The 24,251-nt window shown below is 67.7% G+C and overlaps 12 protein-coding genes across 12 annotated transcripts; 7 read left to right on the forward strand and 5 right to left on the reverse strand.

Moving 5' to 3' along the window:
- On the reverse strand, positions 1–463 carry V1510DRAFT_413261 (uncharacterized protein). Its single transcript, XM_066933205.1, has one exon. It carries the CDS (start codon positions 447–449, stop codon positions 75–77), a length of 375 nt encoding a protein of 124 aa, XP_066790328.1. The 5' UTR covers positions 450–463; the 3' UTR covers positions 1–74.
- A 304-nt stretch (positions 464–767) lies between these two features.
- V1510DRAFT_347379 (histidine phosphatase superfamily) lies at positions 768–1,572 on the forward strand (the record flags this gene model as incomplete). Its single annotated transcript, XM_066930828.1, has 3 exons — positions 768–813; positions 845–912; positions 943–1,572. Coding segments are annotated over 3 exons (744 nt in total), but the record flags the coding sequence as incomplete, so codon positions are not given.
- Positions 1,573–1,918: 346 nt separating this feature from the next.
- Positions 1,919–2,604, forward strand: V1510DRAFT_313704 (uncharacterized protein). The gene has a single exon (XM_066930753.1). The coding sequence runs from the start codon at positions 1,957–1,959 to the stop codon at positions 2,557–2,559; it is 603 nt and encodes a 200-aa protein (XP_066790330.1). The 5' UTR covers positions 1,919–1,956; the 3' UTR covers positions 2,560–2,604.
- V1510DRAFT_313703 (triose-phosphate transporter family-domain-containing protein) lies at positions 2,605–4,130 on the reverse strand. The gene is made up of 5 exons (XM_066930752.1): positions 4,124–4,130; positions 3,817–4,044; positions 3,717–3,784; positions 3,679–3,684; positions 2,605–3,644 (listed from the first exon to the last, which is right to left on the reverse strand). The coding sequence occupies exons 2-5, from the start codon at positions 3,873–3,875 to the stop codon at positions 2,650–2,652; spliced, it is 1,128 nt and encodes a 375-aa protein (XP_066790331.1). The 5' UTR covers positions 3,876–4,044; positions 4,124–4,130; the 3' UTR covers positions 2,605–2,649.
- A 687-nt stretch (positions 4,131–4,817) lies between these two features.
- Positions 4,818–7,142, reverse strand: V1510DRAFT_442421 (uncharacterized protein; the record flags this gene model as incomplete). The annotated part of the gene is made up of 3 exons (XM_066935648.1): positions 4,818–5,820; positions 5,853–6,122; positions 6,519–7,142. 3 exons carry the CDS (start codon positions 7,140–7,142, stop codon positions 5,230–5,232), a joined length of 1,485 nt encoding a protein of 494 aa, XP_066790332.1. The 3' UTR covers positions 4,818–5,229.
- A 3,985-nt stretch (positions 7,143–11,127) lies between these two features.
- V1510DRAFT_413276 (uncharacterized protein) lies at positions 11,128–12,829 on the forward strand. Its single transcript, XM_066933206.1, has one exon. The coding sequence runs from the start codon at positions 11,505–11,507 to the stop codon at positions 12,795–12,797; it is 1,293 nt and encodes a 430-aa protein (XP_066790333.1). The 5' UTR covers positions 11,128–11,504; the 3' UTR covers positions 12,798–12,829.
- A 1,047-nt stretch (positions 12,830–13,876) lies between these two features.
- V1510DRAFT_413281 (aspartic peptidase domain-containing protein) lies at positions 13,877–15,450 on the forward strand (the record flags this gene model as incomplete). Its single annotated transcript, XM_066933207.1, has 4 exons — positions 13,877–14,009; positions 14,206–14,248; positions 14,345–14,468; positions 14,504–15,450. Exons 1-4 carry the CDS (start codon positions 13,945–13,947, stop codon positions 15,448–15,450), a joined length of 1,179 nt encoding a protein of 392 aa, XP_066790334.1. The 5' UTR covers positions 13,877–13,944.
- A 1,339-nt stretch (positions 15,451–16,789) lies between these two features.
- V1510DRAFT_362099 (uncharacterized protein) lies at positions 16,790–18,810 on the forward strand (the record flags this gene model as incomplete). The annotated part of the gene is made up of 2 exons (XM_066931088.1): positions 16,790–17,136; positions 17,169–18,810. The coding sequence occupies 2 exons, from the start codon at positions 16,790–16,792 to the stop codon at positions 18,808–18,810; spliced, it is 1,989 nt and encodes a 662-aa protein (XP_066790335.1).
- Positions 18,672–19,827, reverse strand: V1510DRAFT_375129 (peptidyl-prolyl cis-trans isomerase-like 3). Its single transcript, XM_066931539.1, has 6 exons — positions 19,668–19,827; positions 19,417–19,482; positions 19,324–19,387; positions 19,185–19,294; positions 19,097–19,153; positions 18,672–19,066 (listed from the first exon to the last, which is right to left on the reverse strand). Exons 1-6 carry the CDS (start codon positions 19,677–19,679, stop codon positions 18,890–18,892), a joined length of 486 nt encoding a protein of 161 aa, XP_066790336.1. The 5' UTR covers positions 19,680–19,827; the 3' UTR covers positions 18,672–18,889.
- Positions 19,775–20,402, forward strand: V1510DRAFT_362206 (uncharacterized protein; the record flags this gene model as incomplete). The annotated part of the gene is made up of 2 exons (XM_066931090.1): positions 19,775–19,839; positions 19,871–20,402. 2 exons carry the CDS (start codon positions 19,775–19,777, stop codon positions 20,400–20,402), a joined length of 597 nt encoding a protein of 198 aa, XP_066790337.1.
- Positions 20,403–20,548: 146 nt separating this feature from the next.
- V1510DRAFT_413293 (metacaspase-1) lies at positions 20,549–22,144 on the forward strand. The gene has a single exon (XM_066933208.1). The coding sequence runs from the start codon at positions 20,666–20,668 to the stop codon at positions 22,088–22,090; it is 1,425 nt and encodes a 474-aa protein (XP_066790338.1). The 5' UTR covers positions 20,549–20,665; the 3' UTR covers positions 22,091–22,144.
- On the reverse strand, positions 22,030–24,129 carry V1510DRAFT_413294 (uncharacterized protein). Its single transcript, XM_066933209.1, has 5 exons — positions 24,063–24,129; positions 23,955–24,033; positions 23,605–23,924; positions 23,365–23,573; positions 22,030–23,333 (listed from the first exon to the last, which is right to left on the reverse strand). The coding sequence occupies exons 1-5, from the start codon at positions 24,117–24,119 to the stop codon at positions 22,109–22,111; spliced, it is 1,890 nt and encodes a 629-aa protein (XP_066790339.1). The 5' UTR covers positions 24,120–24,129; the 3' UTR covers positions 22,030–22,108.
- Positions 24,130–24,251: the final 122 nt, after the last annotated feature.

A 24,251-nucleotide genomic window follows, 5' to 3' on the forward strand; every position in this document is an offset into this window, starting at 1 on the left:
TAGGTGATAGCCGTTTATTTCCCGTCACGCATGTGCTGTCCCGCGCACGCAATCCCCGCGCCGCCCCCCGGCCTCTAGCTGCCCCGGTACGTCGAGTAGCTGTAGCGCGACAGCAGCAGCGGGATGTGAAAATGCTCGACGCCGAGCTTGCCCTCGGGAACGGTGAAGACCACGTCCACGTACGGGAAGAACGTGTCGCCGCCAAAGTAGGTGTCGATCTCGCTGAAGCGGACCTTGAAAAGCGTCGAGCCCGAGACGGCCGCGGCCGCGGCCGCGAACGGCACCGCGCCGGTCTCCCAGGTCACGACGCGGCCGTCGCCGTTCGTCGTCGCCGTCCCGACCGGCGCAAAGTCCGCGCCGGCCTGGCGAAGGATCGTGCAGGCAATGCCGGCCGCCGGCTTGCCGGTGACCGTGTTCAGAACGTGGCAGGTAATCGGATCGCGCGACATCTTGCGGTGCCTGCTGCGCCGGGCGGGCTCTTATACGGGCGCGCTACCGGCGTTCTGCGAAGTTACCCGGAACGCCTCGCGCCGCACGGCGTGCGGCGCGCCCCTGGCAAATGGGATTACCCGGGTTTGTCAGCATCACGTGTGAGCCCCGTCGGGCGCGGCTCACGACGACCGCCGAGCCGATCTGGACGAACCAGGCCGACAGGCACCCAGCCCCGGAACACGCACGCAGCCCCTCGACGGAGACCCGCGGCCCCTGACGCCCCACTATGACACGCCCACGGGTGAGTTCCGCGCGCGGGCGCCCCCTCCCGCTGACCGCAGCTCATCATCCTGATCCGCCACGGCGAGTCGGAATCCAACTGTACGTCCGCACGCGACCCCGCTGACCGCAGGCGACAAGAGCATCAACCGCTATGTGCCCAACCACAAGGTCTCGCTGACCGCCCGCGGCCGCGAGCAGGTACGTCGCCGCCGGGCGCGCTGACCCCAGGCCAAGGAGGCCGGCAAGAAGCTGCGCGGCATGCTCGAGCCCGGCGAGAACGTGCTGGTTTACACGTCGCCGTACAAGCGCACCCGCGAGACCACACAGCAGATTGTGTCGCAGCTCGACGGCGTCGAGTGCCGCGTCTACGAGGAGCCGCGGCTGCGCGAGCAGGACTTCGGCAACTTCCAGTACGACGAGGAGGAAATGGCCCGGATCTGGCGCGAGCGCGCCCGCTACGGCCACTTCTTCTACCGCATCCCTAACGGCGAGTCCGCCGCGGACGTCTACGACCGCTGCGCCGGCTTCAACGAGACCCTCTTCCGTCAGTTCAGCAGCGACAAGTTCGCCAAGGTCCTGGTCCTCGTCACCCACGGCCTCATGACTCGCGTCTTCCTCATGAAGTGGTATCGCTGGACCGTCGAGCGCTTCGAGAGCCTCAAGAACGTCAACTACTGCGAGTTTATGATCATGGAGAACCAGGCCAACGGCAAGTACATGCTCAAGAACAAAATGCGCACCTGGAACGATCCCGGCACCGACCCGATCGTCACCGCGACCGCGTCCGACGCGGCCTTTGGCGACGCCGCGCTCGACGCCAAGCAGGAGCAGATCCGCCGAAACTACGAGCAGGTCCAGGCCGAGCTCGCATGCGGCGCCGACGGTGCCGACCGTCTGCGCGACCACCCCGAGAGCGACGACGAGGACGACGGCGTGCCGCTGGCTGCTACCGACTCGCTGCTGGTCGAGATGAGCGGCCCGGCGCCGGTCGACTGCTCGGGCGGAGACGAGGTAGCCGACGACTTTGCGGCCGTCCGCCTGGCCGGCCACTAGGGTTCATTATGGGTGTTTAGGGTAATACATACATACTTGCACATGCGCTGCGCCGCACGAGCCGCGGCGCGCCGCGTCTCCTGCGCCTCGCGGGGCGCAGGCGAGAGCCGCACGTCAGCCGCACCGCCTAACCTCCAGGGTTAGGGATCACCACTTTTCAGCCGCCGCCGCCGCCCGCCGCGTCCTGCAATGGACGAACCCACCGAGCCCGTCGCGGCCGCGCCGCCCCGGAAGAAGCAGCGCACGTCGCCGCCGCCGCCGCCGAACCGCAACACGCCCGTCAGCGCGGATCGCACCAAGTACCGGCTCCAGCGCGCGGCGCTCGACAAGCTTCTCCAGGACCCTGAGAAGGAAGTCGTCGTTGCCCGCGCCACCGACAAGTACATCCCGCCGCCGCCCGAGATCGTCAACAACGTGCAGGGCTCGAGCGCCGGCGCCGGATCGGGCGAGTTCCATGTCTACAAGCAGGCGCGGCGACGCGAGTTCGAGCGCATGAAGGTCTTTGAGGAAGAGCGCAAGCGCGAGCAGGACCTCACCGAATTTGAGCGGGACCGGCTCGCTCAGCAGCGCCGCGACGACGAGAAGACGCAGAAGAACCGCGAGCGCCGCAACCGGCGCAAGAACAAGGGCCGCGCGCCCGAGCCCGCGGCCAAGCCGAAGCCCAGGCCGATCGTGCTGGCGCCGCCGCCTCCAGACGCGCCGGACGCGGCCGGCGACGCTGGCGACGCCGGGGACACGGCCGAGCCCGTCGACGGCGAGATCAACCTGATGGTCATCGACGACGACATGTAAATACGACTGTACACTAATGATTCGTTACCGGCATCAGCCGCTAGAATACAGGCGCCTGCGAGCGCGCGGCGCTGCAGGCGATGCAAGGCCCTAGTCCTTCTCGATGCCGACGTCGTCGCTGTGGCGCAGCGACTGCACGAGGAAAACGACACAGCCGCCAGCGACCGAGCAGGTGAGGGCGTACGACAGCACCTTGCGGCGGAACCGCAGGCTGCGCTTGTACTTCTCGGGCGTCATCAGCGCGGCCAGCGGCGAGTAGCTGAACCGGTACCCGACCAGGCCCGCGACCGTGAACATGTAGCCCACGATCTGCATGTGCGTGATGGCCGTCCGCCAGATCGCGGACGAGACAATCACCAACAGGATGTCCTTGATAATGCCGCACAGCGTCAGCACGAGTGACGACGTCGATCCGATCACGAACACGACGGACACGTTGAGCACGAACGCGGCTGCCGCGTTGAGCGCGAGCACCGAGACGCCGATGCCCTGGATGTCGGCGAACGTCAGTGCCGTGCGCTCGCTCGAGCACAGAAAAAAGATCGCGTTGAAGAGCGCGCAGACCGGGGCGAAGAAGTAGAGGCACACGAGCGGGTCCATTGGCTTCTCCTTGTACTGCAGAACCTCGTCCTTGGTCTCGAGGTCCGGCCGCGGACCGTGCAGCAGCCGGCCGGTCAGTACCAGTCGCGACGCCTCGCACACGATCCCGGCGACCTCGAACACGACGCCGCGGTAGTCCAGGTTGATCTCGCCCATGGACGAGAGCATGATGCCAAACACAATCAGCCACAGGTTGGCGACCGCGTCCAGCTTGAATGTCTCGAGCTCAAACACGTACGAAATGACAAACACCGCTACGGGCATGAAGCCCTTGAGCATCTGGATGAACGACACGTTCAGGTAGAGGTACGCCTTGTTGCTGCACACCAGCGACAGACTGTAGAATAGCGCGATGGGCACGATCCGCCGGACGTACACCGCTGGCTCCATGTAGAGATCCTTTTTGCGGTAGTACACGTTGAAGTGCGACATGAGCTGCGTGGCCGTGGCCGAGAACAGCAAATGCCATGTCGTCAGGAAGATCGCTGGGGTCAGAGTGGCCACGGGCCCGGAACTTACGAAATTCTGGCGTCAGCGTGCCTGGCGGCGTTACTTACTGAAGTTGGAGTTGTACAGGATCCATTTGTTGAAGAGCACGACAAACGACGATATCATGATCCACGATCTGCAATTAGCTGGGCACAGCCTTGTTCGTACATGACGTGCCGCGCGGCGGTCGTCTCGCGGACCGACGCTGGCCGGAGGGCGTCCTTCATTGTGTGGGTCTATAGATGCGCTCAGACGCTGGTCCGGGCTGAATGCAGAACGCACAGGGCCGATCTGGCTTCTGGCCGGTCGACGGTTGGCTATCGAAGGATCGCGCCTGGCGGACGGCGTTGGCGGCCGTGTAGACGTCGCTGGGCGCCGGGGTCTGGGCGCCGGGGTCTGGGCGTCAGTGTTGCCGCAACGGCACGGCGCCGCGCCAGAGCGACGCAACGCCCGCGTGCGCCGCCGACGCACTCACCTAGTTCGAGCGCTCGCAGCCGGGGTCTGCGCGGGTCTAAGCAAACGGGTGCACCGTGTGTGGAGTGCTCGTGAAGGCTCGTGCCAGCGGGATATGCAGAAGAGCCGGTTGTTGTGTGGCGGCACCAGGCACACGACGGATGGGGCTCTAACGCACGCACGTTGGGACGGCTGCAGCCGCAACGTCAATGCCGCGCGGCCCGTCCTAGACAAGCCGCGGCGTGCCAGCATGCGGCGTGGCCGGTGCGGGCAGCCAAGCCACGTCCGGGCGCGCCCCAGTGCCGCGAACGGCGTGCAGGGGGCGGTCTGCCGCGTGGCCGAGCCCCCCCAGGGCTCCGGTACGCGCACCACGGCAGATCCAGCCGCGTGGCGCCACCCCGCCGAACTGGCGCGCGGGCTGTGGGACGCTGGCCGTGCCGGCGTACTGGTGCGGCCCATGAGCCGGGTCGATGGGGCCTTGCGCTAAGCGCGACGCCACCGCCGCGGCTGATCCAGCCACGGCACGGCTGGCTGGCCGGGCACGCCGCCCGATGGACCTCGGCCTGCGGAAGCCCACCCGCGACGGTCGCAGGCTCGGTCGCCTTCGACGCTCTCGCGCCGTCGGCGGCCGCCGCCCCGCACGCGCCGCACCGCCGCTCAGCCGTGCGCCTCTAGCTTACGCGCGCATTAGCCAAGTCGGGCGCCCTGACCGCTGCAGCCCGCGTCGGCTGGCCAAATCCGGCTAGACGCCGTCTACCAAGCAGGCTCCAGCACACCGGCCCAGCGTCGTCTGTACGACATGCCGTCGTACAACCGTCAGCCGTACGCCAGCCGCAGCCAGGGGCGCCAGCCGCAGCGCGCCATGACGTCGCCAGTAGTGATACAGTTTATTCGGCCAACGGTACAGCAGTTCTAACGGACTCTGAGCAACAAACATTTTGGAACGGGCAAATCAATCAGTCGTAAGCTTCGTAAATATTAGTAGACATGCGGGCATGCGGCGCCGTCGCAGCGCAATTATTGCCGGTCGTCGGCATAGGCGGAAGAGCAATCAACAAGAACCGGTAGACGAGAATCCGTAAAGTCAAGAAAACTCCGATGCAATAACACAATTTTTGAAGCGGCCGGCTAGTCGCGCGGGTCGTCCTTGCGGTCGCGCCCGGCGACGAGCTCCTGCTGCTTGAGCTCGCGCTCGGCCGACTCGGCCGCGGCGGCCAGCACGCCCACCGAGCCGTTCATCTCCCAGGACTCGGACCGGGGCTGGTCGCGCATGCTGCTGTGGCGGTGCAGCGACGGTAGCTCCGGCCCGGCGAACGAGCGGCGGTCGCCGGGGTCGCGCCCGGCCAGCGACGCCAGCGACGTCATCGACGGCGAGCTTGGCATGTGCCCGCTCGTCGTCGGCCGCGAGTACGGCTCGTAGCCGTGCAGCGTCGCGTCCGAGCGGTGCCGCGAGTGACCGGGGCCACGTCGCCGCGACACGCCTGCGCCCGGCGGCCCGGTCGTGAAGGACGAGAACGAGGGCAAGTGCGGGTGCGACGCGGACGCCGGCAGGCCGCCGGGGCCCGAACCCGCGTTCGGCGGCGTTACGCTGCGCGGCTCCTTGGGCTCGGGCGCCGACGGCGACTGCATGTTGACCGAGAACGACTTGGACTCGTAGAGCTGGGTGTGGCGCCGGCGCTTGGGCGAGCTCAAGTTCTCCTGGTTCTGGCCGTCGGCGGACTGAGGTCAGCGCGTGCGTGCGAGAGACTTACCCCTGAAAATCCCTGTGACGCTGGCCGCGACGGCTGCCAGTGGTGAAACTGAAGCGGCTGCGGCTGCGCCGGCGGCGACGGCGACTTGACCGCCGACGACGCCGACGTCGGCCGATACGGCGTCTGCGCACTGCCGGGCTGCTGTAGGATCTGCTGCAGCTTGTTCTGCGCCGACCGCGGCTGGGCGCTGTCCGGCGGCGGAATATCGATTTGCCGGATCTGCAGCGGCGGCGTCACCGTTGCCCGCGGTACGTGCGTGTACGCCGGTTTCTGTGCCGACGGTGGGCCTGACGGTCCGGCAGACTGCGGCGACACGTCCGCGGGCGAATACTGTGAGTGCGCCGAACCGGCAAACGTCGTGATCGCCGCCAAAGGGACCGGAGGCGGTGGCGGCGGCAGCGACGGCACTGGAGGGTGGCCGAGCGAGCCGCCATGGGGCGGCGGCTGCGGCGGCTGCGACTGCGGCGGCGGCTGCGGCTGCGGCGGGTACGCGGACCCGTGCCCGGACGGCGCCAGCGGCGCCGGCGCATGTCGAGGATATCGTGGGTGTTCGACTGTGGGCGTCGTGATCTCTGACGGCGGCTGTGAGTTGGATGCCGACTGCTGCGGCGTCTGGTGCAGCGGCTGCTGGGCGTCGCGCGGCGGCGCGTGTTGGCCGGGACCGACGTGCTGGCCAGCGTGCTGGTTGTTGGGGTGGCTGTTAAGGTGGCCCTGGGCGTTCGATGGCGGCTGTTGGGTCAGCGGCGGCGGGCCGTGCGCGCTGGTCTGCTGCTGCTGCTGCTGCTGCTGCTGCTGTTGCTGTTGCTGTTGCTGCTGCTGCTGCTGTTGCTGCTGCTGCTGCTGCTGCTGCTGCTGTTGCTGCTGCTGCTGCCACAGACTCGTCGCGTAGTCGCGGATCCAGTCCGCCGACGCACTGTTAATGCTGCTGCCGATGAACATGAACGGTATCATCGCCGGCGGCACGCCGTAGCGGATGCCCTCGCGCAGTAGCTCAATGTCACGCTGCCGTAGCTCGATCTTGAACTCCTCCTGCTTGGTGCGCTCCTCCTCGGCGCGCCGCCGCTCCTCCTCGGCCCGATACGAGAGCGCGTGGCGCAGGCTCTCGTCGGACCCCGGCCAGGCCGACGGCAGAAAGCCCAGCAGGCCGTGGGCGGACTCAACCGGTGCTGTCGGGGCCGTCGGCGCAGGCGGGACCGAGAACGAGGGCTGCCGCCGGCCTTGCGGCGATGGATGGTAGTGCAGCGGGGCCGCGGCCGCTGGCTCGTGTATCTGGCTCTGGTGGAGGCTCATCGGCCCGGGTGCGCGCACGCAGCGCTCGAGACAGGAACAACCGCGGAGCGGTCGGGGACAGGACGGGCGGGGGTGCTGGCTCGAGTCTTGCACATGCGGGCCGGACGGTGCTCACCAGCCGGGGGCGTCGTCTGCTGCGGGCTGCGGGGGTCTCGCACGGGACCGTCACGTCCCAGTCGCACTGCCGGGGGCGCCGGGGGCGGCGTGGGCGGGCCGTCGTCTGGTGCTCGCTCGAGGGCCGGGTCCTGCGGTCAGCTCGGCTCGTCCGCCTGCGGCGGCCGTGCATTGCGCTGCGAATTGCGCGATCGCCCCGCCGCGCCGCTCACTCACCGTCGCGCTCCTGAGCTCTGCGCTCGCTGTCCACGGCGGTCGCGCGGGTCTCGTGGGAATTGCGGGCCGGCGCCTGGACGCTGGAAATGTGCGGAAAATAGGGAGGTAGACAAGTTCGATCCTGCGGTTTTCGACTGGTCTGCGTCGCCGTGGCCGCTGCTGCCGCCTCTGCTGGACGCTGCAGTCTCTAGCCACCGACACCGCGTGGATTGTCTGATTTTCTAGTGCTCAAGAAGGCGCAACAGAACGGCCGGAAACCGGACTAAGCCCTTGCAATTTGTTCTATTTTGTAATATTTCCCAGACCGTGCCACTCTAAGTTGTCTAGTGATAGAGCCGTTTAGGCCTGCGGTCGAAAGAGGGAAGACTACCAAGGATTAAGGTCGGCCGCCGGCCGCGAGTACGCGGAAAGAGGGCATAAATCAGCAGGATGCATAGCGAAGTCTAAACGGGGTATGAAAACCTAAAACGGTGGATAATTGATGATGGGCTTGCGCCGGCCGCCAAAAGAGGACAGAACGGGCGGCAAGCTTCGAGGCTAGCGGGGTTACCACAGCAACGGATCCAAGGCGGCGGAGGGGCGACCAAGGCCGCGGACAGGGCAGCAGTGCCAGCCGCCGGCGCGCAGCCGCCAGCGCGCGCAGGCGCAGGGCGACCTAGCGCAGACGCGCGACAGAGTTTGCCCTCCGACGCTAGAGTTAAACGAAGAGGGCGCCAAACTCTAATGGCCAGGTGCGCGGAATGTGCGCGCGAACGACGGGGCTGGGTCGCCGTACGGACGCGGCACAGACGCGGCGAAGGGGGCCGTCGCCTGGCGACGGCTGCGGCCGCCGCGGTGAGCCTGTCACGCCGGGGCCGTGTGCACCCGCCGCGCGGTGGAGACGGGCGACAACGCCGGCGTGGCCGATCATGTGGCACGATCGCGCACAGGCGACGTTGGCCGGTGAGGGATGCCGGCCGACATGCGGTTGCTGCCGGGTGGTGCCGCTGGGGCAGGCGTGCAGAACGCTGCAGCCGAATGCAGAGCTGCGCGGCAGTAGTGCATGGGGAGCAGTAGCGTGCAGATATGTGCATGCGAGCGCTGAGGGACGGCGCCGGCGTGCAGGCTGCGTGCAGGCAGCGTGCAGATGTCTGCAGACCGCCGCAGACGCAGGTCGTCCCAGAGCTCAACGGGCGCGAGCGATGCCGTGGACGGCGCGCCGGCTGGTCGGTGCTACCGCGAGGTACGCGGCGCGCGCGACGGGCACGCTGGCCGCCCGGGTCGCGGCCGCGCCTCCCCCTGTCGCGCCGGTCGCCCCGCGGCGGCCCGTCGCACGCCAGCCCGGTCCGGCCGCCGTCGCCGGCGGGCCGGCTGGACTATCCGCCGCGGCTGTTACCCGCGCGTGTTCGGTGGCTTTCAGCGCCGCGCGATGCAAGGCCGCGCACTAGATCCGATAGGCCAGGGATCGCCGGTCACCAGGCCCGCGTCGCCAGCGCCCGACTTGCCGGCGCCATGCGCGTGCCCGCGCTCCCATGCATCCCTCTGCACGGCATGCGCGGTCGGGCACGCCGCAGACGCGTGCGCCGCCCGCGTCGGGCTAGGGTCGCCTCCCACTAGCCTCTTGCGGCAGACGTGCATGGACGTGTGCCGGCGCGCTGGATCGCTGCTGCGCATGCGCGCGCTACGCCTAGCGTCTCGCACCCAGTCCGCCTGCCTAGCCGAGCATAGCTCTGTTGTGGTCCTGCCGCTTTCGGCCGCCTGCACCGCCGAGCGCGTCCGCCCCGAAACCTGCAGTCGTACGCTAAATAATGTCCCGCCAGTCTGGTACCAGGCGCGCCAGCACGGCCTATGCCATCTGACGCCCAGTGCTACCCAACCGAGTGGATCGCCTGGTCGCTGGATCTGCCCTAGCCGCGTTCGCGCTCGTGCGAGTGTCGTCATCCGGGCGCACTCAGTCCCTCCCTGCCCTTTTGGGCAACTGCACCGCGTTCCTAGCCCGTCCCGGCCGCCCCAGCGCGATCGTGCCTGTGCTTTCTTCCGCTCTGACTCTCCCGGACACGTCTAGCTGCCACCCAGCCTGCCAGATCGGGCCCCTCTGCTGCGTGTACCGGTTCAGCGCGCACTAGCCCTGTCGCGGCGCTTTCTCGCCGGCACTCGCACATGCCCGCCCCCATCGTCCAGCCCTGGCTGTCCTCGGCTCCGTCTCGGCCCCGGACCCGGCCGTCACCGTGCCTGCGTAGAGCACGCCCTAGGTCGAGCCACGCCGCTGCATGCCACTAATCACTGGCCCCCGTGCCGGTCCGCGCAGACCACGCCCGCGCCCGCCCTCGCCGGTGGGCCCGCCGAGCGTCAACTGGCCAGATCACCTCCACGCGACAGATAAATAGCAATTCCATCTCGTGCCAGATCTATCGTCCGCCTGCACTAGCCGCGCGCGGTCTAGCCTAGCGTGAACAAGCGGCTTACGCTCGGCTCCTGGCCGTCATAACCCGCCCTGCGGCGTCCGCGCGTCCGCACGCCCGCGAGAGAGCGCCGTCCGCGCCCACGGGGGCGGCCAGGCTGCGCTGCTGCGCTGCTCCGTCCAGCGCACGTCCGGGCCGTGCGCTGCCGCACGCCGCCACTCGGCAGCGCCGCCTGCCCGCGTCTGCCCGCTTCGGCCCCCTCGCCGCGCCCGTCTAGCCCACCGTCCGCCGTGCTGGCGTATGCGGATTGATGCACTATCACTGCACATGCGCCGCACTGCGCTGCAGGTGCTCATCGCCGCCCGGCCACGCTGAGCGCCCTCGCCCAAGCCCGTTCGGGTCGTCTATACATTTCCCCCGCAGCCAATCACGGCTGGCACCAACTCCAGCTCGGCAGCACCCTCCTGCCTGCGGCAAGCGGCCCGATCGGCCGTATAAAATGGTTTCCTAGCGCGCGCCGCCTGTCGTGCGCGTTCCCTAGTCGTCCTCCTTGCGCTGGCTACGCCGGTGCTGCGGAGCGTACGCCTCCTTGCGCCTGCCGTCTGTCGCCAACAGTGCTCGTTGAGAACGGCGCGCCAGGCGGCGCAGCAGCCCGCCCGTGCACTGCCCGGGGCTCAGCCGCGGCCACTCCGCCGCCGCCATTCCACCACCGCCACGCTGCTGGGCCCTGGCTGCGCCGCGCGCCGGCCGCCGTCGCGGCCGTCGCCCGGGCCGCCCCGACCGCCTTCTCGCCTGCCATGCCCGGTTTGGCTCGCTCAATAGGGCGAGTCGCCTGGCCGGCCATTGGCTCTCCATTGGCTCTTGCCACGCCCACGCGACGCCCACCAAGCCCCCACCGGCGCGCGTAGCCCTGCGCCCAGCGTGCTCGTCTGTCGTAGCCTCCCGTAGCCCAGCGTGCCTTGCAGCCCTGCCATCGCCCGGCTATGGCCGCCAGCGCCAGCGTCCGCCTGTGACCCACTGCAAATTAAACCTTAATCTGGCGCGCCATTCCGCCTCCATGGTCAATTGTTACCCGGCGCGTGCGGCGCCGCCGCTGGCAGCTGTCAGCCGCTGCTGGGCCGGCCCGGGCAGCTAGCGCGGCCCCCAACGGCCGGTCGGTTTCAGCATACGATTACGAGCCACCCGCGCGCAGTACGGTCGTCCACGCGCAAGCCGGGCCCTGCGCGTGTCAGCGGCCGGCCGCGACCGGCACGGCCGCAGCGAGCACGGCAGCCGTCCCGGTGCTGCGCGGCATCCCGTTAATCTTGCCTGTCCGGCTAGCCGCGCGTTTCCAGCCTTGACGCCACTGCAGCAGTACGCTTGCAGCCGGCGGCCACCTTTCCCTGGTCAGAATGGCTATCGGCCACGTCGCCAGGCACCCTTGGCAGTGTCTGCAGTAATGTACGGCGCCACATGCGCCGAGACCCGTCGTCGGGCATCGTGCCTGCCCCGCGGCCGCCGGCCGTTTGCAAAGCCTACAGCCGCCGCACGGGCTATCTAGGCGACTCTGTCCGCGCCCGACACCACTCTGTCATCTAGCGCCGCCTGCCTCGGCTGCCCGCGCGTTTTGCATATCCATCCGAGTACGACCTGGGCACGAACCAGCCCGACCATGCCTCTGGACCGAACGTTCTTCCGGCCGCGGTCGCCCGTGCGCCGTCAGCCGTCTGCGCGCCTGACTGTGCAGACAATGTGGGCGAGCCGCCGCCGGGCGCCCGAGCCGCCAGCTGAGGCAAATGGTCCTGCGGTGCTACCGGCGTCGCCGCTGACGCTGCCGCCGCTGGATGTGCTCGACTTTGCGCCGCCGATTGATCCCGCCCAGATATTCTCGGACGTGCACTCGCTGTACGGTGACGCCTGGCCGACCGCGGACGCGGTAGACGCGGCCGGACGCGCACCGCATGGCGCCGGCCCTCCGTCGCCGCTGTCGGCATCGCCGGCAACATGCGGGCCGTCGCCGTTCTCCCCCCGGTCACCGGCCGAGTCCGCAATCACGACCTACTCGGACACGGACGGCAAGTGGCCGACCGAGAAGGCTGCGCCGTCGACGGGGCCGGTCGTGGTTGCCACGACAACCGCGCCCGCGGCGACTGCGGTTGCTGCGGCAACTGACACCGGCGCTGCCGAGAAGATGGTCGCCGTTGCCGTAGCAACCGACATTGCCGCCGATGACGTCAGCAGCACTTCTCCCAGCGATCTCCCAAGCGATACCTGTCAAGTCCCATCCGATACCCTGCCTGGTCCCTCGGCTGAGTCCGACGAGCTCCCCGACGTTACTGCCCTCCCTGAGCATACCCCCACGGCCACGGACTGGCTCGGGCCCACCCCGGTGCTGGCCGACGTGGTCGCAGACGCCGAGGTTAAGGCTGACTTCAGCCGCGCCCTCGACGAGATACCCCACCCCCCCGGCTCTGACTGCAACTACTGCCAGCAGCAGGCTGAAAAGACGTACTTCAAGGCCCGCGAGCGCGAGATCTTTGAGTCGCTACTAGCGTCCATCGAGGACGAGAACGGCGCGACGTCGTCCAAGGCTGTCGAGAGCATTGTGGCCATGGCCGCCGAGATCGCCAGCAACCTCTACCGTGACCAGGTCTCGGCTCACACGCACGGACTCTGGAATGATTACCGGCTTGAGCGTAGCCCGTCGTGCGACGACCTGCAAACGCCGCCGCCGGCGCTGCCACCGCGCCTGGCCGCCCGCCGGTCGCCCTCCGTGGTCAGTCTGGTCCAGTTTCCAAGTGCAATCGTGCAGCTGCCGCCACCAACAATCCACGGCCGCGCCAACAGTCGGTCGTGGAAGACCCTGTGGGCGCCTGCCGACTCGCGTGCATGGACCGACAGCTGGAAGGCCGCGGTAGGTCTGCGCGCGCGAACGCCGCTGGCCGGCATTGGCGTGGCCGCGTGAGCGGCGTGACTCGTTGCCACAATGCATACTCGTTCCTATCTACGTGCGCGCTAGTCGCGCTATCTGTCACATCACAACACTCGTCACGGTGCCAGCAGGCCCGGAGCCGGCAGTTGGAGCCGCCGCCGGCGGGTCTGCTGGATGGCAGCCGGAGGCGACGCGCCGCGCCAGCGCCGCGCCCACTGGGTCGGCGCCGGCGCACCGGAACGTCTTACCCGCCGACTGTGGCCGGCAGCCGTCCTCGTCGGCGGTGGCCCGGCCGACCGTGTGACGGTCTGTCACAGCGATCCGCGCAGCTAGCCGCACCAGCTGACCCGGCCGGTGTGTTGGGACCCACTGTAGCCTGTACCCGTGTGGTGGCGCCACCTCGTAAGTGCCTCTAGCGCCTATACCCGGCACGTCATACCCGGCAGCGACTATACCCGAACGTCGCCGGCCACACATTCCCACCTGCAGTGACGGCCGCGGTGTACTTGCCGAGTCCGGACCCTCGCGGGCTGTGCCAACACGACCCCAACGTCCGTGCCTAGCCTCTCTACCATGCCCCTGGGACCAGCGTCCGCCGATCCGGTCGCGGGGCCGGCCGCGGGCCGGCCGCGGGGCGCTCTGCTGTGCCCACTAGCAGCGCCCCAGCTAGCCACACGAGCTGGCTTGCGTGGCTCGCGGTCGAGGCCGCCGCCGGCACACCATCCCGTGATCTGCCGGCGCTGAGCGGGAGACACGCGGCCATGGCAGTTTTGGGCCACATTATGCTCGGTTGGCTGTTTATGGCATATCTGGCACGAGATGTGCACGTAGTACATGAGGCTTAGTGCAAGATAAGGATGTGAGTAATCATGTGTGGCGGTGCGCCTCTTCGTAGGTTTTGTAACAAGCGGCGCGCACCGCCCCCCCAGACGTTGTGTACCTTTCGGGCCCATGTGCGCCACATGCGCCACACTACGCGATCGCGCAGTTGTATTTCGCTTCCAGACCTAACCTCCGCCCCGTCCCCGTGCCCTGGTACGTAATTCCGCGCCCTGAGGATTTCCTTATATTCTCTTTATCTTACCGGTCGGCGGATTTCTCTCCTTCCTCTATATCAACCCTTTATTCTCTCCACCCATCCTATATAGTCTATCTTTACTAGATATATATAGTTATCAGAATGAAGGTGTCATCGGTTTTGCTTCTCGGAGCCCTCGTGGCTGGCTCGGATGCCGCGGTCCACAAGTAAGTCCGGGATCGACGTGGGTCCGACGACCGGGTCGGAAGTGCGGGGACATCGGACATGGCAGCGGGCTTGGCGGTGCGCGTGTGTGCACGGCCAGGGTCTGCCGATGGCATGGACGTGGTCCACGACCGCGGGCGGTGCTGCCATGTGGCCGGTGTCGGCTGAGGCCGAGTCTCGTGCAGGGCTAACGTACAGGCTCAACATGAAGAAGGTCCCTCTGACCGAGCAGCTCGCTAAGGTAGGTTGGCCCATCGTCGTGTTTATGCCGTTATAATGGCAACACGACGCTCGCGTATGCGGGATTAGACTTTGTGATAGGTGTGCTGACCATCAGCTCGACATGGGCTCCCACCTGCGTGGGCTCGGCCAGAAGTACATGGCCGCGTACGATGTCGCGCCCGAGCTCTCGGCGGAGGCCGCGCACAACGTGCCGCTGACTAACTACGTCAACGCTCAGTGTAAGTTTGTGGCGACAATGCGGGGCTGACGACAGACTTCACCGAGATTGAGCTCGGCACGCCCGCCCAGACCTTCAAGGTCATCCTCGACACTGGTTCGTCGAACCTGTGGGTTCCGTCGGTGTCGTGCGGCTCGATTGCGTGCTACCTGCACGAGAAGTACGACTCGTCCAAGTCGTCGACGTACAAGAAGAACGGCACTTCGTTTGAGATCCAGTACGGCTCGGGCTCGATGTCCGGCTTTGTCTCGAACGACCTCCTCAAGATCGGCGACCTGACCATCAAGGGCCAGGACTTCGCTGAGGCTACCCAGGAGCCCGGTCTGGCTTTTGCCTTCGGCCGCTTCGACGGCATTCTCGGCATGGGCTACCCGTCGATCTCGGTCAACGGCATGGTCCCGCCCTTCTTCAAGGCTGTCGACCAGGGTCTGCTCGACTCGCCCGTGTTCTCGTTCTACCTGGGCGACACCAACGTCGACGAGAACAACGGTGGCGTTGCCACCTTCGGTGGCGTCGACGAGTCGTACTACACCGGCGAGCTGATCAAGCTCCCTGTCCGCCGCCAGGCCTACTGGGAGGTTGTCCTTGACAGCATCTCGTTCGGCGACCAGACCGCCGAGCTCGAGAACACCGGCGCCATCGTCGACACCGGCACGTCGCTGATTGCCGTCCCGTCGAGCATTGCTGAGATCCTCAACATGCAGATCGGCGCCAAGAAGAACTGGCAGGGCCAGTACACCGTCGACTGCAGCGTCCGCGACAAGCTGCCCGACGTCACCTTCTCCCTGGCCGGCCACGACTTCAAGATCGGTCCTACCGACTACGTCATGGAGATCTCGGGCTCGTGCATCTCGGCCTTCATGGGCATGGACTTCCCCGAGCCCGTCGGCCCGCTGGTCATCCTCGGCGACGCGTTCCTTCGTCGCTGGTACTCGGTCTACGATGCCGGCGACAACACCGTCGGTCTGGCCAAGTCCAAGTAAACGTCGTCCCTGTGATTCGGGCGCCGGCAGTGGCCGGGTCCGACACGTGTTTCATTATGCACATGTCACTTTCTCCACGGTCTAGTTCTGTTTTGTGTTTGTTTGGTTCTCTTGGTCATCGTCCTCGGTCCGACTGGAACGGCTTCAATGTGCATTCCAAGAGATTTGCTATGTTTATATTTAGAGTTGGAGAGAGGAGTTTCGAAGGGACTGATGATTTCAACGAGGATGGGTGGATTAACGGGAAATGTTAATATAATAATACATGGCTTTGGCCATATCAAAACACCGGGTGGTTGTAACTGTTGTAGACGGGAGTGCACGCAGGGTGCGCTGGTGGCTTGTCCTGCGCCTGCGGCCGTGCGCGCTGTGCGTCCAGAACCACCGCGGCGGGACAGCGCAGTGCGCCGGCCGTCGGCCCGCGTGCGTTGTGTCACCCGACCGTACCGGTACCGTGCCCCGGCGCTTGCATACCTGTACCGCGTGTGCGTGTCTCACCGCGCTGTGTAAGACCTACCGTCGTCTAGCGCCGTCCGCGCCGTATGGGTGGCTCGTACCCAAGTTCCGTACCAGGCGTCCCGACCCGTACTGGTACCACCGTAGTGCCTTTCCTCAATCGGCCGGCCCATGGCCGTGGCCCTGGACCGCGCGTCCAGACGCGACGATGCGCTCGTGGCGTCTGTGCCTCCGCGGCTAATCCGCAGCTGACCAATGTCGCCGACCCGCAGCCGTCAGCACGCCGAGAACGGACTACGGCGGCCATATCGGGTGCGCGCCCTCACGCGATCGCCATCGGCCGCCCGGCCCGCAGGTCCATCCGTTCTGCTGGCGCACGTTGTAATCGGCGTGTTCTGGAAACTTTAGACTTTGCGCCACGACCCGTCGTGCGCGCCGAACGACCCGACCCGCATCTCTGTTGTGTACACTAACTTTTTGTCTCTTTTTCCCATCTTTTTGCACCGGTCGCAGTTGCTCGCTCACGACTCCACCAGCCATCACACGCACGCGCGGCCCCGTTCGACCGCAACGCACCCGGCGATCCAGCAAGGTAGGCAGCCGGTCAGATGGATCTGTGGGCCTGCACAGCGCGCAGCGCGTCCAGCGGCCGCGGCCCAGCCCGATCAGGCCGTCGCTGCTGCCGCCGGCACCGGCTCCAGCGTCCATCCAGCGCTGACACAGCAGATCCCGCGGTCCAGCCCGCACCGGCAGGCCCAGAGCCCACACCAGCGGCAGCCCGGACCGCCGTAGACGCCCGCCAGCCCGTCCATTGCGCGGGCGATCCCCAGCAGGCGGCGGCGGCGGCGACTCTGCGCGCCGGCCAGCGCAGCTCCCGCGCGCGATGGCGTCGACCGAGATCAAGCTGCCCGACTCGCTGGGCTACCCGATCACGATCATCAAGCGGCTGGTGTCGCCCGGTGACAATGTGGTCCAGCACACGCAGATCTTCTCGTACAAGTACTGGACGACCGTGACCGAGAACCCGGACTTGGACGACGAGGATATCGACGTGCCGACGCAGATGATCGAGAACTACGAGTCCCCGATCGAGGGCGTTGTCGGCGACTGGCACGTCTACGACGGCGACGTCATCCACCGGCCGATCACGGTGCTCACGATCGAGGAGCCGTGCGCGCACGCGGTCCAGTTTGGCGGCATGTGCGCGCAGTGCGGCAAGGACCTCACGTTGTAAGTGCGGCCGCGGGCGCGCTGACGGCCAGCCAGGACTACTCTGGCTACCAGAACACGACACGGGCGAGCGTGACCATGTTCCACAACACGCAGGGCCTGACGGTGTCGATGGACGAGGCGCGCAAGATCGAAAAGTCGACGGCGCTGCAGCTGCTCGAGGCGCGCAAGCTCATCCTCGTCGTCGACCTCGACCAGACCGTGATCCACACCACCGTGGACCCGACCGTGGGCGAGTGGAAGCAGGACCCGAACAACCCCAACTACGACGCCGTGCGCGAGGTCGTGCCGTTCTGCCTCGACGACGCCGCCGGCGGCGGCTACTGGCACTACGTCAAGCTGCGTCCCGGCCTCGACCGCTTCCTGGAGAAGATCGCGGGCATGTACGAGCTGCACATCTACACGATGGCGACGCGCGCGTACGCGCGCGCGATCTCGAAAATCATCGACCCGACGGGCAAGTACTTTGGCGACCGCATCCTCAGCCGCGACGAGAGCGGCAACCTCGAGCAGAAGTCGCTCCAGCGGCTGTTCCCGGTCGACACCAGCCTGGTCTGCATCATCGACGACCGCGGCGACGTGTGGAAGTGGTCCGACAACCTGATCAAGGTCATTCCGTACGAGTTCTTTGTGGGCATCGGCGACATCAACTCGAGCTTTCTGCCGAAGCGCTACGACGGCTCGAGCGCGGCCGCGGCCGTCGCCGCGCCGCCACCGGTCGAAGAGGACGACGACGACGACGTGGACCTGGACGACATCTCGCTGAGCTCGGACTCGACGTACGACCCGGACGAGCACTCCGACCTGTCGACGCTTGGCCAGCTGATGGCGCTCGGCGGCGGCGACAAGTCGTCCGAGCTGCTGGCGATCCAGACCGAGGAGCGCAAAGAGGCGCTCGAGACGCAGCAGCACGACCGGCCACTGGCGCGCAAGCAGAGCGAGCTCGAGAACGCGATCAGCAAGTACGAGCACAATCACGAGACCGAGTCGCCGGGCGAAACGCAGTCGCCGGCCGAAACACCGTCGCCGGCCGCGCCCGTCGACGAGCCCAAGGAGAACATGCCGCCGGCCGAGCCGCCGGTGGAGCAGCCGCCATACCGCCACAACCTGCTCGTCGACAACGACCGCGAGCTCGACACGCTCGAGAAGGTCCTGACGCGCGTGCACCACGAGTACTACTCGACCTACTCGCGCTACGTCCGCAACAACCCGGTCAACTCCAACTCGGCCAACTGGCGCGAGGGCATCCCGGACATCAAGTCCATCATGCCGCGGATGAAGAACCGGGTCCTGCAGGGCGTCGTCATCGTGTTTTCGGGCACGATCCCGCTCAACGTCAACATGGACAGCGTCGACATCGTGCAGTGGGCGCGCTCGTTTGGTGCCATCGTCGTCGAGAACCTGATCCCGTCCGTCACGCACCTGATTGCCGAGCGCGCGGGCACCAAAAAGGTGCGCCAGGCGCACGCCGAGGGCCGCGTCAAGATCGTCACGCCCGCGTGGCTGTATCGGTGCGTGTCGACGTGGACCCGGCTGTCCGAGGACGGGTTTGCGCTGGAGATTCCGCCGGACGAGCCGCCGGCGCCGGAGCGGCCGCCAGACCGCGGCCTCAAGCGCGACGCCGACGCCGACGCCGAGGACGACGTCCCCAAAAAGAGAAGGCTCGACGAGTAGCCTGTACTGTAGCGCCGAGCGCATGTTTTGCTTTAGACCTGTAACACTAGTACACCTTTTGGCCGCACACCGCCCGCGGCTACTCGGCCAGCGGGTTGGCGTGAATCGTCACGCTCTTGAGCTTGATCGGCTCCCGGGGCCGGTTCTTTTTGTCGACCGCGACGGCCTCGATCTCGGCCATGGTTGTGTCGGCGCCGTCGATGACCTTGCCAAAGACCGTGTACTTGCCATCGAGGTGGACATGCTTGTCGTATGTCTGCGTCAGCACGCCCGCGCGCCCACGTACGATAAAGAACTGGCTGCCGTTCGTGTTGGGCCCCGAGTTGGCCATCGAAACGATGCCCTGGCGTCAGCGCGTCCGCGGAGCCACATACCCGCGCGTTGTGCCGCAGCGCGGGCTTGATCTCGTCCTCAAACTTGCCGCCCCAGATCGACTCGCCGCCCTTTCCGGTGCCGGTGGGATCGCCCATCTGGACCATGAAGCCTGCGTCAGCGGGACCCCGCGCGCCGTACCTTTGATGTTGCGGTGGATCAGCGTGTCGTCATACGTGCCGGACGCGCACAGCGCGAGGAAGTTCTGCGTCAGCGGGCCCGGCGTGGACATACCTCGGCCGTCTTGGGGACAGCGCTGCAGAAGACCTCGATCTTGATGTCACCGAGATCGGTGTGGAGCTGGCGGTCAGTTGTTGGGGATCGGCGGACGGGCGGGCCGGCGAGTCCCCGGGGGACCGCGTCCGGACGCGGTCCGAGCGGTCCGGCGCAGGCCGGTCACGGCTCTGGACTGCTGCGCCGGCGGAGCGGCGGTGCGGACCCGCGGACCCGCGGACTCGCGGCGCACAAGCGACGCGCGCACTTACTGTGACGGACATGGTGGACGGTGTCGGGAAGCGCGCGGCGCAAAATTTTAAACCCAATGTCGTCCCACGAGAGCCTGGACAGCGCCGAGCGCGCGGCGCCCGCGCTCATGCCGGGCGAGCTCTTTGGGGGTGCGATCCGAACGTCGCTGCCGGCGGGGTTTCTGGACGCCAGGTGAGTGCGGCGCTGGCCGCGCTGACGCCAGCGACTTTCGCCAGATCCCCGACAACCAGGAGGTCTACGTGGACCCGCAGTCAAGCGAGGCCGAGGACAACTCGATGATCGTCGAGCTCGTCGAGCGGCTGGACGCAGCGCCGTCGGCCGCGGATGCGCGGTACGGCGCGGGCGCGGCCGACGTGGCCGCCGCGCGCGCGCACTTTGACGAGCTGGTGGCGCTGAACGCGGCCGGCGCGCAGGCGCGCGTGCTGGACGTGGCGCCGGTCGCGGTCGCCAGCCGGCCGGACACCAAGGCGTACATGGTGACGGGCACGCAGCCCAGCGAGAAGTGGGGCCGCGCGTCGCAGCCCATGCAGCTGGTGCTGGTCCTGGGCGTGCTGCGGCTGGCGCGCGAGCAGACGGACGTGCTGGTCTCGTTCAACGCGGCGTACGCGTGCGCGCCGGCGGAGGTGGCCGGCGAGGTGGACTCGGCCGCGCTGGGCCGGATCGCGGCGGCGCGGGCGTACGTGCGGGCGGCGGTGCGCGACTTTGTGCTGGCGGACGCGGGGCTGTTTGGCTGAGCCGCACGCGATGCGGCTCGCACCGCCCGCGCGCCACACCGCCGCGCGGCGCCGCACCGCCACCACCGCCGAACCTTGCCCACTTTCGGGAATGTCGTTACGTGAACCACGCCTGTTCGGGCTAGCCACACGCGTGCATATGCTCTCCAGGGCCGCCGCGGCAGGCCCTGTGGCTCACCGCCCGCTAGCCGCCAGCGCTCTTCTGCCGGCTTCGTAGCCCGAGATCAGGTCTTTAAAAGCCGCTGCCGCCCACATCCGACGCCATGGCTTACCCCGGCAGACAGAACAACTACTACCCCCAGCAGGGCGGCTTCGGCGGCCCGCCACAGGGCCCCCCGCCCGGTTTTGGCGGCCCGCCGCAGGGCCCGCCGCCCGGATTTGGCGACGACCAGTACGGCCAGCGGTACGGCCAGCAGTACGGCCAGCAGTACGACCAGCGCGACCAGCAGTACGGCCAGCAGTATAGCCCGCAGTACGACCAGGGCCAGCAGTTCGGCGGCCCGCCCTCGGGCCCGCCGCCCGGCCACCACCACCGCCAGCACCAGCAACAGTACCAGCGTCCCCAGGACGACGGCTACTCGCCCGCGCAGTCGGTCTACGGCGAGGCGCCGCCGCCGACGCAGTATGCGCCGCAGACGCAGTCGCGGCCGCCGTACCCGCTCAACCAGGCCGAGGTCGCGTACGCCCAGCAGGTCGGCATCCACCGCGACGACAGCCACCCGATGGCGCCGCCGTCGGGCATGCAGCAGTTTGGCCAGGGCGCGCCCAACGAGTACGCGTTCCAGTACTCGACGTGCCAGGGCCGGCGCAAGGCGCTGCTGATCGGCATCAACTATCTCGGGCAGAAGAACGAGCTGCGGGGGTGCATCAACGACGTCAAAAACATCTCGGCGTTCCTCAAAAACTACGGCTACAAGACCGAGGACATGGTCATCCTCACGGACGACCAGCAGAACCAGCGGTCGATCCCGACCAAGGACAACATTCTGAGGGCCATGTCGTGGCTCGTCAAGGACGCCCAGCCGAACGACTCGCTGTTCATCCACTACTCGGGCCACGGCGGCGTGACCGAGGACCTGGACGGCGACGAGGCCGACGGCTACGACGAGGTCATCTACCCGGTGGACTTCCAGACGGCCGGCCACATCGTCGACGACCAGATCCACGACGTCATCGTCAAGCCGCTGCCGGCTGGCTGCCGGCTGACGGCGATCTTCGACTCGTGCCACTCGGGCTCGGTCCTGGACCTGCCGTACATGTACTCGACGTCGGGCACGCTCAAGGAGCCGAACCTGGCCAAGGAGGCCGGCCAGGGCCTGCTCTCGGCGCTCAGCTCGTACTCGCGCGGCGACCTGGGCTCGATGGTGTCGGCGGCCAAGGGCGTGCTCAAGCTGGCGACGACCGGCGAGCGCGCCAACCAGCTCACGCGGCGCACCAAGACCGCCCCGGGCGACGTGGTGCTGTTCTCGGGCTGCAAGGACACCCAGACGTCCGCCGACGCCGTCGAGAACGGCTCGGCGTCCGGCGCCATGTCCCACGCCTTCGTGACCGTCCTCAGCCAGTACCCCGAGCAGAGCTACCAGTCGCTGCTGCAGAACCTGCGCGCGTACATGGCACCCAAGTACTCGCAAAAGTGCCAGCTCTCGTGCTCGCACCCGCTCGACACGCGTCTGAAGTTCATTCTGTAGCGCGGTGCGTTAAATACACTAGGCTTTGAGCAGCCCAGTGACCTTGGGCGTGAACCACTCGCGCTCGAGGTCGTCCCAGACCTCGGCGGCCATCCGGCGCGCGGCGTCCTTCTGCGGCGCGGTGGCCTCGATGTAGACCTTGAGCTTGGGCTCGGTGCCGCTGCCGCGGATCGTGACGCGGACGGCCTCGCCGTCGAGCGCGAACGTGATCATCTCGGACGACCGCGAGACCGGCAGCTGCGGCACGTGGTCGGCCGTGGCCGAGTCGTAGCCCTCGGTGAGGTCGCGCCAGTACGTCACGCGCCGGGCGCCGACCGTCTTGGGGTACGGGTACGTGCGCTCGTAGTCGGCCGGCGCCGTCGGCGGCTGCTCGGCCGGCGTCGACACCGGCGACAGCGGCTGCGAGAACCGCAGGCCGTCGGCCGGGTCCGCCCGGCCCGGGATCTTGCCGCTCCGGATCGCCCGAAAGACCTGCTGCGTGGCCGCCGGGTCCAGCGACACGTAGTACGAGTTGTTGTTCTCGAAGAACCCGTACTTGCCGTAGATCTCGTCCAGGTACTGCAGCACCAGGTCGGCGTCCGTGGCGTCCGGCGGCGCGGCCAGCTGTGTGCGCAGGTCCGCGACCAGCTTGAGAAACACCAGCGCGGCGCCGATGCCGTCCTTCTCGTACAGGCCCTCGAACATGTATCCGATGGCCTCCTCGAACGCGAACGGCACCACGTAGCCCTGCTGCTCGAGCGTGATCGCCCGGTTGCCGAGCCACTTGAACCCGGTCAGCGTCTCCTCGCAGTAGAAGCCCTCCTTGGCCGCAAAGGCCTGCAGCACGCGCGACGACGCGGTCGAGTTGAGCATGGCCAGCTTGCTGCGGCGCGCGGCCGGCGTCGTGCGCCAGACGTAGTGCGCGAACAGGATGCCCATCTCGTTGCCGGTCAGCTGCCGCCAGCCGCCGGTCGAGCTGCGCACGGCCGCCGCGAACCGGTCCGCGTCGGGGTCCGTCGCCAGCACAACGTCGACGCCCTGCGCGTCCGCGTAGGCCTTGGCCTGGTCGAGCGCGCCGGCCTCCTCCGGGTTCGGGAAGCGCACCGTCGGGAAGTCGGCGTCCGGCACGATCTGCGTCGGCACCGGTAGCACGTGCGTGCCGACCTGCGCGCCCAGCAGCGCCGCCGCCCGCTCCATGTACGGCAGTCCCACGCCGTGCATCGGCGTGTAGACGACCCGGGTCGCGTCGCCCACGCACACGCCGCTGCCGTCAGCGCGTCCGCGCGCGCACTTACCCCGCCAGCCGGCCGAGCCCGCCGTAGTACAGGTCCATGATGCGCGTCCGCGGCCGCTCCACCGCCGCGGCCGTCTCCACGAGCTTGTAGTCCCACACCCATGGCTCCAGGTTGGCCTCGATCGCCGCGGAGATGCCCTTGTCGTGCGGCGACACGATCTGGCACCCGTTGCTCCAGTACACTTTGTACCCGTTGTCCGCCGCCGGGTTCTGCCGTCAGCGGCGCCGCCCCTGCACTTACGTGGCTCGCCGTGACCATGACGCCGCAGGCCGCCCCCAGCGCGGCCGTCGCGTACGCCACCAGCGGCGTGTGCACCAGCTCGTCGAAAAAGTGCACCTTGAAGCCGGCCGTCAGGAACGCGCACGCCGTCAGCCGCGCAAAGTCCTCCGAGTGGTGCCGGTGGTCGTGGCCGATGACGATGCCGCGCGCGAGCGCGTCCGGCACGTTCGCCTCCACGTACCGCGCCAGCCCCTGCGACGCCTGTAGCACGGTCAGGTCGTTCATCCGGCTGAAGCCGGCCTCCATCTTGGCCCGCAGCCCGGCCGTGCCGAACGTGATCCCTGGCGTCAGCAGGCCCGGCGGTCACTTACGCTTGCGCAGCCGGCGCTCCAGCTCGGCCGTGTTGTCCGCGGCCAGCAGCGCCTCAATCTCGCGACGCGTGTCGGCGGCCTCGTCAGCGCGTCGCTGCAGCCACTCACCTGGTCGAGCCGCAGCCACTCGGCCGCGAGCTCGCTGATCGATTGTTTGGCATCCATGGCGGGCGGGTGCTGCGTGCGGCGTGGTGACTCGCGATGTGCCGGGTAAGATGACTCGCCGGCCGGGTAGCATGACGCGGCCGGGTAGCATGACGCCGTCCACGTCCGTGCGCGCAGGGTAAAAATTCTACC

This window comes from Dipodascopsis tothii (assembly GCF_038497935.1).
Source record: "Dipodascopsis tothii strain CBS 759.85 unplaced genomic scaffold V1510scaffold_7, whole genome shotgun sequence".
Lineage (NCBI taxonomy): Eukaryota > Fungi > Ascomycota > Lipomycetes > Lipomycetales > Lipomycetaceae > Neoaidaea > Neoaidaea tothii.